Source organism: Corylus avellana, chromosome ca5 (assembly GCF_901000735.1).
Source record: "Corylus avellana chromosome ca5, CavTom2PMs-1.0".
NCBI classification, from domain to species: Eukaryota; Viridiplantae; Streptophyta; class Magnoliopsida; order Fagales; family Betulaceae; genus Corylus; species Corylus avellana.
Genome location: NC_081545.1, coordinates 25,848,377 through 25,861,585, shown reverse-complemented (window position 1 = coordinate 25,861,585; position 13,209 = coordinate 25,848,377). Strand labels below are relative to the sequence as shown.

General features: G+C 34.0%; 1 protein-coding gene across 1 annotated transcript; it reads left to right on the top strand.

The window, feature by feature from the left end:
- Nucleotides 1-9,122: 9,122 nt before the first annotated feature.
- LOC132182923 (pyruvate kinase, cytosolic isozyme-like) lies at nucleotides 9,123-11,890 on the top strand. The gene is made up of 3 exons (XM_059596292.1): nucleotides 9,123-9,427; nucleotides 10,300-10,761; nucleotides 10,997-11,890. Exons 1-3 carry the CDS (start codon nucleotides 9,182-9,184, stop codon nucleotides 11,807-11,809), a joined length of 1,521 nt encoding a protein of 506 aa, XP_059452275.1. The 5' UTR covers nucleotides 9,123-9,181; the 3' UTR covers nucleotides 11,810-11,890.
- Nucleotides 11,891-13,209: the final 1,319 nt, after the last annotated feature.

The following is a 13,209-nucleotide window of genomic DNA, read 5'->3' as shown; positions in this document are numbered from 1 at the left end:
AGTTTATGGGGGCAAAAGCTAATTACCCCTATATCGGCTTATTCAGGACGAGTTATATGACATTGAAGAGGAATAAAATGGGCAAAAACTTTGAACTTGATATCAAAGTATAAAGAGGAATCGATCAAGAGGATTAGCTTATCTTTTTTGCTCTGCCCTCTCTCCTCTTTTCCTGAGAAACCCTAGCCGCCTTTGTTGCTTGTTCTGGGAGGGGGGAAGAAATTCCTTTCTTCTTTCTTCCTCACTTCCCCTTCTTTTTCTGCTTTTTCCCTTTCCCTTTTTTTCTTTCTCATGAAGTTTTTGGTTTTTCTTGGTTTAGAGTTATCTCTAAACACCTTTGCCATCACCTTGTGCGATTTACCCCCTATCCTCCCAAAACCTCATCATCGGCGTTTCCATTTGTTGTGGGTTTCGGTTTTAACTCTTTTGGAGCTAAAGTGGTCTTCCTCCGTCAGATCGGCCCATCATCACGCTTCTTCTCCGTCTGCATCGGCCTTCCGCCCCTCCGCCAACCAACCTCGCTCCGGTGCGACTTCCTTGAATCCCTTGTTGATGTTTCTGGTTTTTGAGTTTGGATCTATGTTTATACTTTTTAAATTAGATTAGTGCCTTGTACTGCTTTTTTTGAGCTTGTATGTGGGGATTTTCATCACCAAATGCCGGTTTGCTTCTCTGACAGACCCATTTCGATTGGTTTCAGTGCCTACCTTCCATTGGCATCATCTTGGATGCCTTGTTCGCTGCTTGCTCGTGAGGTATCTTCGGGTAACTCCGGGTTTTGCCTTTGTAACCGCTTTTAGCGGCCCTTCTAGAGAGGCCCGGGTCATTTATGACCCATTGCCTACTATTTGTGTGTATTTTCTACACTGTAATTTTCGTTTTGGGTGTATTGTTGGGGAGCCCACCCCTTTTTTGGTGTTTTAATCCTTATACCTGCTCCTTAATTGCTTTTTTTTTAAAAAAAAAAAAAAAAAAAAGAGGAATAAACTGTATTTAAGTCAAGAATTAATTATATATGGTACCTTTGTATAATATTGCATGAATTCTAGGCATACACGCTCAAGGGTGGCAAACTTAACCTTTTTATTCAAATGGCCTAAACACTTGGCATAATACATATCGTTATTTTCTTCCATCCATAATTGTAATTCGAAACTATGCGAGTTAAAATGACAATGTAAAATATATTTTAGGAAGAATGTTAAAAGCTATGGGGATGGGCAGATTTGTCATTCCCCATAACTACCATTCAAGTCATAATGCTCACCTCCCACACCCACCCAAATGCTTCTTCCAACCAAACCAAAGTTGAAATCTACTACACAACTAAATTCGCTATTGTTGTTCGGCAATCAAAGGTTTTCACCAAGATAAGACCATTTCCTCATACATATAGATTGCATTTAGACCATTTCCTCATACATGTAGAATATTGGCAATATTCTACATGCTTAAATCTTACATTATTGACATTGTCTTATGGAAGATGAAGTCATGAACCACTTCAAAAGGATGTTTTGTAAAGTCTAACATGCTTGAGTGGTAGTCTATTGTGTCTTCCAAAACTAAAAGAGGCCTCATATCTAATGCCAGCACATGTATGATGGATATAGTTCTACACAACTAGTGAGGGAAAAATAAGGGCGAATAGTTTCATGAACCAAATACACACACAAACTTACAAACATACACTAAATGTAACGTGACCTATGATTTAATTTATGTGTTAAATGTAATATAGTTTTCTTAATGACACTAATTTTCAATGTTTTAATGCTGAGGCATATGCAATTTTTTCATTGATATACATCGAACAATTATCGATTAGGATTATTCCTAAAATAATTATTATGTAATCACTCAAACAGAATATAAATGGTCTAATTTAAGACTTTTGCTAGATTTGAACCTATTTATCCATATAAATATATAAAAATAAATAACATTGACTCAATTCTTAGATTTATTTGTGGCCCTAAAAAGCCTAGGGTCCATTATTTCATGTATAGTCTTGCGCGCAATAGCAACTGACGACAACATATTAAGTGAAGTTTTTGTAGTTGGACTCAATTCATGGCTATTATTATTATTATTATTATTATTATTATTATTATTATTATTTCTACTCAAAGCGGGAGAGGGGGAATCCATGGCTATTATTAGGGTTTTCTAGAATTCAATCAGTTTTCTTTGGTCATAGACTCATAGTTTATAATGAAAATTTAAGAATTCTAATAACATTTGGTGTAATACCTCGGTCTCATATTGGGAAGCTTGGAAGTATCTCACATAGAATGAGTGGTTTATAAAGATAGTCATGAGTGTTAAGTTTCACATTACATAGTTACTAAGTGAAACTGATCTTTATAAGTGATTATAGGAAATCTCTAAATTTATTAGTCATTTTGGGGTAAAAGTGCTTTTAACTAAGTCGTTACAATGGTATCGGAGCTGGGTTGTAACGCTAGGCCATATTGTACTAGAGCATTACATGACGTGAGCCTAATGAGGACATTGGAAGATTAAGAGAGGGAGTTTGTGACACCTCGGTCTCATATTAGGAAGATAAGGAGTAGCCCACATAGAGTGAATGGTTTATAAAGATAGTCATGAGTGCTAAGTTCCACATTACCTAATTAATAGGTGAAACTTGACTTTATATAGAATTGTAGGGAAACTCTAAATTGATTATTCATTTTGGAGTGATAGCGCACATATGGTTAGCGCTTTTTCTTAGGTTTTTACAAATGATAAACTACCCACTCTATGTAGCGCAGCGGAAGCATATCCTGGGATTGAAAGCTGGCTTTGATACCATTTATAACGACCGAGAGTAAAGCGCGCGCTAGCTAGCCACATCTTCGTACCACCCCAAAAGAACTTGTTAATTTGAAACTTCTATAGAATTCCTTATGAAGCCTAGAACGGCTAGTGTGTATTGTGGGTCGGAGGAACATATTTATCTCCCGCACGCACACCAGTCGTTTGTCATTCGTCAAAAGAAAAGAATGATAAGGCCAATTCTGCTAGGGAAGAAAAATGCACTATACGGTGCAGGCTTTAGTGTTCTCTGACTAACATGAACACACCACAACTTTTAAGTATTCTTTGTCACAAAACTTCAACCAAAAAAACAGAGAGCACCATCAGAGGAGAATCACGGTAGGCGAGCGAATGGGCTCTCAAAGATCATTTTGTACTCTGATAACATATAAAGATCAGTCACAGAACGATGAGAGAAGAAAATAAAGAAAATAAAATTTGAAATCTGTAGCAGCTTGGATTGAATCTTATTACTCATTTATGAAAATTAAAATTAAATCATTGGAGATGTGGATCATCCAGTTTGGAAATTAAAATTAAATCATCTTATTATTCATTTATGAAAAGAAAATATGGAATTTATTACTAAACGGGCATGTGGTTTTTGGAAAATAAAAATTATTATATAAAAAAAAAAAGAAACATTTTTTACATTTACGAAGAGACAATTGAGTAAATGAATAGACTAATTAACTTGATCGTATTAAGATGAATGACTTTGGATGCGAATTAATGTATTGATTCAGTGCTTAAGTAATGCAAAATGCTATATTTTATGATGTCATTCGCTTAAAGAAAGTTTTATTCAAATAAATTGTTTATAAATGGTAACTTTCGATGGAAAAAAATAGTATTGGAGATTATGAAGAGACATCTAAACCTAATAGAATACATCTAAACCTAATGAAAAAAAATATATATATATATATAGTATTGGGGATGCGGGTCAAAGTCTGAATTCAACCCCTGAGTCATGTTCTGAACACAGGCTAGTCCAACGACCTCAAGAGGCCCAAGCATTCTTCATTCAACAATTAAACAGTAATGAGCCAGAACTTACGATTGTGGCCAATTGAGAGAGAGAAAAAGATAGGAGAAATGAGAGAAAAATGTGAAGGGAAGAGAGGAGAGAGAAGGGATAGTGTTAAGTCAATATGTATGGAAACTAATAATAATATAAAGAGATAGTAAAGAGACAGAAATTAAGATAGTTTGGCCTATGACTTACATCCATATGTTAAAGTCTTATAGGTTACATATTTGTTTAATATATAATTTAAGTACAGATCTTCTATATATAACAAATATATAACAAATATCATCTAAATCTATTGATTTAGAAAATACAAATCAACATTTATCACAAATTATTTATATCCTTAACGTGCCCCTACAAGATGAGTGGTCTGATAGTGATCATTGATCTTGAACATCGAGTGGCTGAAAAATGGCTACTATGGCCTGTACCTAGGGGTGTCAACCCGGTCCGGTTTCCCGGTTTTTGGCCAAAACCGGAACCGGAACCGGGGTACCCCGGTTCTCGGTTTTGGGAAACCGGAACCGGAATCGGGACCCTGGTTAACCGAGGTCCCGGTTCCCGGCCGGTTCCGGTTTTACCCCATCCCGTAACCGGTTTTTGAAAAAAATTAGTGTTTGAGGCTTATTTTAGATATTAGGCCTAAAATAAGCCCATTATTTTTTTTCATAAGTTAGCTCATTTAAAAAAAAGTTATTAATCTTTTTGTCTAAATTAAAGAGGCTTTATTGTGATTGTTCCAAATAATTAAAAAATAAACCTAAAAAAGCCTAAAAATCCTAAAAAATCAATGTTTTTGCCTATATGAGCCTTAGAAATAAAAAAATCAAATTTTTTAAAATACCCTAAAAATCATTTTAAATTAGATACATAAAGAAAACATTAAAACAATAAAAAGTAAAAACAAGTATGTAAACATACCAACATGCACAAGAAATAAATACCCCTTACTACAACAATTCAAAACCCAAAAAAATAAAAAATAAAACAAGTATTTAAATAATCTACTAATCAAAAGAAATACACTCACAATAAAAATAGTTCACAAACATATTACAAAGACAATATATATATAATATATATATATATATATATATATATATATATAAAAAATAAGACCCGGTTCCGGTTTTCCCAGTTTTTACCGGGTGCCAAAAACCGGAACCGGAACCGGGGTCCCGGTTTTTTTTTTTTTGGCAACCGGAACCGGTCCCCGGTTTTCCGGTCCCGGTTCCGGTTTTCCGGTTATTTTTGACACCCCTACCTGTACCGGTTCCGATGACCAGAACTTAGACTTCGACAACTATGTTCGGCATTGGCTACTATGGTCGGGACTTGAACAATGGCAACTTTAGCATAGCATTGGCTACTATGGCCAGAATTGGGCCAACTATGGACCTTAAATGGGGCTTAAATGGGCCACATGGGCCAAAACATAAACTTTTTTTTTTTCTTTCTTTTTTTTTTGGTCTTTTTTTTTTTTTTTTTTCTCGCTTTCCTAATAATAACCAGAATAAAATACAAAACATTTGCGAGAAAATAGAAATAAGAATCTAACCATTTTGCCTCATTCTTCTAGTTTCGCGTGAAGCATATGTTGTGGGGAAAATGATCCTCTTCATTTCAAATTTCATCAATTTCCTCCATTTAGTGCATTTTGAAAGTCATTACAATTTTTGGACAACACTACTCTTCAAAATGCACTAAATAAAAGAAATGGAGGAGATTTGACATGAAAATGATAATTTTCCATGTTGTGGACTCTAAGATAAAGTCAAAAAGCATGTGTGCCAAGGAAGAAATTAAAGCGGATGTAGATATTTGTGGATGCGGAAGAATTAAAAATAAAAAATAAAAAAAGTAAAAATTCATAGGACCATTTGGATTCAATTTTGGTGTTAGTCCAAAGGCTTTGATACCATATAAAAAATTATAATTAAATGAAAAAAAGAAATAAATAGCGAAATAAATAAAAATGAGACAATATTATAAGAAGGAGACAATTAAGCTATTTTACGTGGTCTATGACCTACGTCTATCATCTAAATTCTTTGATTTAAGAAATACAAATAAACATTTATCACAAAATGATTTATATCTTTCACAATATGTAACCATATATATGTTGTGTTAGTGTATTCAATAGACAAAATACAATTGGATTTTAAAAGAGAGAAATTTTAGACAAGCCTAATGCCTAGGCTCGGAAGAAGTTGGATCAACCCATGGTTGAACCGAGCCGAATGTGTTCCGATTATGACATAGATTGCGTTCACTAGAAGCACGGGCAAAATCTTTGTGTTGATTGTGTATGATGTTTAAAATCTCTTAAAATTATTTTGAGATTTATTGCCTTTATCAAATAAACTTTTGACTTAATAAATCATTCCCTAATTCTTTTTGTCTCAAGAGTTACAAAAATACTTTTTTTTTTTTTTTTTTTTTTGAATAAAAGACCAACATATCTCATAGATCAAACCAAATGTTTCTCAAACAATACAAGTTCATGGATACAGCTGGGATAACCATCCATCCACAACTGATCTGAATCTAAAGAAAAAGCATGCTTAGCTAGGCAATAAGCAGCACTATTTGCACTACGATTTACATGACAAATGCTCCATGAGTGAATCAAATCTAAACAGATTTTGGCTTCATTATCAACTTGGCCATATCTACCCAAGCAAATTCCTCCCTGCTTCAAGGCCGGCTTGCACAATTTCAAGAGAATCCCCCTAAAAAAGGACAAATTGAAAGCCCAATGAGACAACTACCTCAATCATTTTCCATGCTGAAATGGCTTCTGCAATACCAGGATCCACTATGAAAGGTTTAGTAGCACAAAAAGAAGCAATCACCTGACCAGTAGAATTTCGGGCTACAAACCCCATGCCCATCTTCTGCTCTCGCTTACAAATAGCAGCATCCCAATTGATCTTGATTGCATCAAATGGTGGAGGAGTCCAGCTTATGCAACTAATGACTTGTGGAGAACTTGTATGAGATATGTTGTTTGAGAAGCTTGTATGAGATATGAGGAACTTCTCATAGATCAAACAATACAAAAATACTTTTATTAGGTCGTAAAGGCTGCCATATTTCATATGTCTACAAATATATGAGATCAAACTATTTCCGCAATTCAGAATATATTTGAACAATCTACAACATATGAAGATGTTTTTGGGTTTTTGTTTAATTTTATAAAGATGATGATTGCTTGAACTAAATGTTGTATTAATCTTGAAAATTTTCTACAACATGGGCTTTATTATTGTTTTATGTTGATAGTTTAGATTTGTTCATAAAATTAAAGTTATATATATATATATATATATATAAAAGAAAAAAAAAAAGTTATGAAGACAAAAACTAATGCATTGAAAGACTCACAACTATACAAAAACAACATATTCGATTCTAGATACTTGAATTGTTTATAGAATATTATTAACATTATTCGTAACAATTATTTCTATAGGAAAAAAAATGATTATTAACATTGAGAAATGTTAGTGATACCAAACTTTTTACAAAGAGATAGGTATTGAAATGACGTGAAACTTGTTCTTTGGAGAATATCAAAATAATTAATCAAGAAAAAAATACTACGGCTACCAATAAATAAGCTTCATATCATTTTAATACTCATATGTTAGTAAAAAATTTAGTACCACTGGCATTTTTTATTAACATTATTTGTAACAATTATTTTTATAAATTCTATCTCCGGTGGATTATACTAACAAAACTTGAATACAAACATTTGATTATTAATTTTGCATTTCAAAAAACGAAAAAGAAAAAGGCTTTCACATTTTTTATAATTTATATCAAACAACTGATCAGGACGGAAATGAGTTAAATCATCTCTATTCTCTAGAAATCCCAATCCAGAGAAAGTATTTTTCTCATATCTATTAAAAAAAAAAAACCAATTCATATATGTCAATAAAAATTGTTGAAAAAGATTTGGCAGATGAATTTGAAGACATACATGACATGTGAAATATATATTCCTGATTCATATATACGGAATTTCATGTGCCACATGCTACTCGGGACATACCATATAGCCAGGGGCGGAACTAGGATTTATGGAGTGGGGGGACGAATTTTTTTTTTTAGATACATTAGGAAGACAGATTATAAACACAAAAGTGCATCGATACATATAATCTCTGTGTATGTGTGTTTGTGCGTATTTATATAAAATAAAAGCATATAAGTCTTAAATGTAATCTTATAACATCACAAACATATATAATATAAACAAATAGCAAAATAAACTAAACATAATTTATTGGGTCTAAGAAAAATGTAGCTTTGAATATGTAGGGAAACTAAATAAATGGGGGTATTTGAAGTTCTTTTTTAAAAAAATGTTGGAAGAGAGGGCAAAACTTAAAAAAAAAAAAATAAAATTAAAGGACACAAATATAATTTTGGGGGGACAAAAGTATAATTTTGAGGGAATAAATTTATAAATATGCATACTTTAAGACACTTTTTAAAAATTTTGGGGGGACATTTGTCCCCCCAACCATTGCCTTGGGTCCGCCCCTGCATATAGCTATCTAGGGTTTGGTACTTCATCGCTTTGCCTAAATTTCAATTGAATTTCTCACAAACTAATAGATGTAAACAAATAGTGCACTCTTCTACTTAAATGGGTTGTAATGCCGGTAGGTATGCCTAATCTAGGCGCTTGATTCAGAAATACGAAGTGCCCCCTTCTTGAAGTATTTCTCATACAATCAGCTATTTTTCTCGAATTTTACTCTTAGCAACTCTTTTTGTTTGAAGTGTTACATTTCTTCGATTGATTATATAATATCTTAAAACAAACACACTATTTAAAAACGCTCCTTCACGAATTTCAGTTACAAAACAAAAATTCAGGACAAATTTTAATGTGAATTTGGACTAATGAACGATGTGTATAGTATTATTTTTCAGTCTCTTATTTAATTTAAGATGAAGTAGTCATGTTTCTGGTTCATATACATTAATAATTATTATTTTTATATAAAAATAATTTATTATTTTTTAATAATTTTGAACTGGCAAATCAATATATGAAAAGGGTACAAAGTATATTCCTTTGATACTCCTTTTCCAATAAGGACAGAGCATAGATTTCCTTGGGTGTAAAGCAAATAAAATAACCGTGCCCAACAAGGAAAAGTAGGAAAGCCTCAAAGCCATATAAGTAGGGTTGAGGTACAGCCGTAAAAGCCAAACCTTTCGAAAGACTCTGCGGTCCCTCCTTTTCTTCCTTGTTTTTCTGTAGCGTTTGTTTGGTGAGTCTGTGAGAGCGCAATGGAGAATATCCTGGGAGGCAACATTGTTGGGGCGGAGATGAGGCCGAAGACTAAGATTGTCTGCACGTTGGGACCGTCGTCTAGGTCGGTGGCCATGTTGGAGAGGCTTCTTAGGGCGGGGATGAACGTCGCTCGCTTCAACTTCTCTCATGGCACTCATACTTACCACCAAGAGACCCTCGATAATCTCAGGACTGCCATGAACAACACCGGCATTCTCTGCGCCGTCATGTTGGATACTAAGGTATTATTTTCTCGTTGTTCTTGAGCGTTTGTCTTTTCGATCTTTTATCTTCTTGTGTTCAATTCTTTTTTTATGTTTTTTAATTTATTGGAACTTTTCTTTTTCCTTAAATCTTTATGGTTATTTCATGTTGTACATTATTTCTCCTTCAATTTGATTCTAGGTTTGTTGGGGTGTTTGTATTCAATTTGTTCCCTTTTGTTCATAGATGGTTTGTGTAAAGTTAGTTGGGTTTTGGTTGTTTAATGGTTGGAATGTGATCATTATTTGAATCTCAAAGTTACAGATGAAACAAACAGGCTGAAATTAAATTAAGGTCCTAATGCATGTTGTATGGGAGAAAGAAAGAGGTTTTGATTATTGTTGAATCAAAACTAAGTTGTCAATCTCAAATATATTCATAAATCTTTTATTTATCTTTCTTTGCTGTTGCAAAAATATTCATAAATCTTTTATTCACACAAACAAATTGCACAATTAAGCTGTCTTCATATATGATTAATCGTATAGATTTTGCTAGAAAGACAAACATTTCATCCATCAAACCGTACCAGTCAAATTCTGACATTCCACTTGGAGCCTCTTGGTTCTACACATTAAATAGAAATAAGGAAATCCACCATGTCATTGATTAATCGTAAACAGTAATGGACTAGTTTTCTTGTTCATCATGTCATTGTTTGGAAATTAAGTGTTTGATTCTTGTCCTTTTTTCAAATAAATTAAGATTCAATTTAGCATCCACCGGACAAGAGGAGGATATACTAGGCTCTATATCCTTTTCATTATAGATTTCATCTGGAATGCAAATCGGTCGCAAGTTATAGGTATTTGTCTGACATTATTGTTTTCTTATATTTGAAAATTTTCAGGGTCCAGAGATTCGAACTGGGTTTTTGAAGGAAACAAAACCCATACAACTCCAACAGGGTCAAGTGATTACCATCAGCAATGACTATAGCATACTAGGTGATGAAAATATGATAAGCATGAGCTATTCAAAGCTGGCTGAGGATTTGAAGCCACAAAGTGTTATTCTTTGTGCTGATGGGACTATTACACTTACTGTTCTGGAGTGTGATAAGGAACAGGGTTTGGTACGTTGCCGATGTGAAAACTCTGCAGTTTTGGGTGAGAGGAAGAATGTCAATCTTCCAGGAGTTATTGTTGATCTGCCAACCTTAACTAATAAAGACAAAGAGGACATTTTGAAATGGGGAGTTCCAAATAAGATTGACATGATTGCTCTGTCTTTTGTTCGCAAAGGTTCTGACCTTGTGGAAGTTAGAAAACTGCTGGGACCACATGCAAAGAACATTCTTCTCATGTCAAAGGTATGTTAATATCATCTTAAAAAGAAACTATAAAGATGGAAGAATTTGTTGGAAAGTAAAACTAATTTTTGGCATCTTGCCTCGCAATCTTTTTTGTCAAAACTTGTGAAAACTAAAATAGGTGGCATGTTAGAAGGTGTTGACATTATTTGTGTGCCAAAATTACATTCTATATGCATATGTTGTTTCAGATTTTTCTGATATATCTATCAACTATTTTGTTGTGTTTTGTTAGGTGGAGAATCAAGAAGGCGTTGCTAATTTCGATGATATCCTATCAAACTCAGATGCATTTATGGTGGCAAGAGGCGACCTAGGAATGGAAATTCCCATTGAAAAGATATTCTTAGCTCAAAAAATGATGATATTGAAGGCCAACATACAAGGAAAACCAGTGGTGACTGCCACTCAGATGCTGGAGTCCATGATCAAATCTCCTCGGCCTACTCGAGCTGAAGCCACTGATGTTGCTAATGCAGTTCTTGATGGCACCGACTGTGTGATGCTTAGCGGAGAAACTGCTGCCGGAGCCTATCCTGAAATTGTTGTGCAAACCATGGCAAGAATTTGCATAGAAGCAGAGGGTTTTATAGACTATGGAGATCTTTTTAAAAGAATAATGGAAAATGCACCGATCCCTATGAGCCCATTGGAGAGCTTGGCATCTTCAGCGGTGAGTACAGCCCGTTGCATTAAAGCAGCTCTGATTGTGGTCCTAACAAAAGGTGGAAGCACAGCAAAGCTGGTGGCTAAGTATAGGCCAAGCATGCCAATCCTGTCGGTGGTGGTTCCAGAGGTAGCAACCGATTCTTTCGAGTGGTCCTGCAGCGATGAAACTCCGGCGAGGCATAGCCTTATTTATCGGGGTCTGGTGCCAGTTTTGAGCACAGCTTGTGCAATAGCTTCACATGCAGAGTCAACCAAAGAGATCGTAGAAATGGCCCTCCAACATGCAAAGGCGAAGGGACTTTGCAAACCTGGAGACTCGGTCGTGGTGTTGCATAAAGTTGAGACTGCCACTGTGATCAAGATCTTGACGGTTGGTTGATTGATTGAGGGAAGTTTTGGGTTAATGTTAGGCAGGAGTTTGCAGCTTTCAATTTTGTTGTCTTTTCTTGTTGTTTAGCACTTCTATCTTTTTGTACCGAACGCATTATTCGGATTTTGGTGAGAATAAGTATTTCACCATCATCACAATTTTGTCTACTTTCGTTATCAAAATTTTGTCGTCTACTCTGTTTTTCAGTTTACTCTGTTTCCTTGTATTTCCTTGTCTTTGTGCACGTTATTCAACTTCTCCAAATTTAGTAAGCAACAAATATGGCCCGTTACACTTGCGAAATCAGTATTTATGCGATGTGGAGATCAATTGACCAAAGAAGATTAAACTGAAACTTCACAAAGTACAATGGATCAAGATATTGGTTGGTTTGAAAAAACTTTTGGTTGTTTGGTTGTGATGCCATTGCCACATAAATGAATTTAAGCTACGCTTTTGCATCTTCGCTTAAAAGCAAGAATTTATCTTAAAAAGTGTTGCTAAAACAAACCCAATAATCAAAACCTTTTCTACATAAAACCCAATAATCAAGACCCGAGGCTACGTCCTTCATTGCCATGGCAGATGGGCCAACGGTATGCCTAGTTGATTAAACTGGTCTGTGTTACATTTCATTGCCAAATGATGAGCTAATATAGTAATATTTGTGAAAATGTGGTTTCAGATTGAAGCTGCTTTCTGGTTTGATGTTTTACTACAACTTCTCCCCTTTTCCTTATTTTATTTTATTTTATTTTATTTATAATTTTTAATTTATTTATTATTTATTTCTAGACTTCACTTAATTCCTCTAAACTCTTATCACTTTTGTAAAAAATTTCAATTTAGCGTATCAAACTTCCAATTTTTTACAATGTTACCATTTCGTTAGGTTTTTCCATCTGATGGAAATCAAAATTACCAAAATACTCCTATTTGTATTTTTTGGAAAAAAAAAAAAAATTGCAAAAATTCAAGTGTTGGTCAAAATTTAACTGATTTACAAAATACCCACACCTAAATCTTTGCAATTTTTTTTCTTAATAAAAAATTTGGTATTTTAAATTTTTTTACAAGATTTAACGTAAAAGTTCGATATACTAATTGAAAGGAAAGTTTGGGAGGGTTAAATAAAGTTTTCCCTACTTTTTTTTTTTTGGGAAAACTTCACTAAGGACCCCCAAACTTCCACCCGTTTTGAAATACCCTCCTTGAACTTTAAAATCTCTCAATTTAGTCCCCTGAACTTTCAATTACTCTCAATTTGGACCCTTCCGTTAATTTTAGCTGTTAAAAATTCAAAAAAAGACCAAAATAACCCTGATTTTTGTTTTTTTGTTTTTAAATAAAAAAACGTTTTAGATGTTGGAATTTTATACAAAAGTCAAGGGTATAAACGTCATGTGACG

What these genes read in the sequence shown, in the direction of transcription:
- LOC132182923 (XM_059596292.1), top strand. Translation starts at nt 9,182, where the DNA reads ATGGAGAATATCCTGGGAGGCAACATTGTTGGGGCGGAGATGAGGCCG. An exon ending in CCGTCATGTTGGATACTAAG is followed by an intron (nt 9,428 to 10,299) that starts GTATTATTTTCT and finishes GAAAATTTTCAG; the next exon opens with GGTCCAGAGATTCGAACTGG. An exon ending in ACATTCTTCTCATGTCAAAG is followed by an intron (nt 10,762 to 10,996) that starts GTATGTTAATAT and finishes GTGTTTTGTTAG; the next exon opens with GTGGAGAATCAAGAAGGCGT.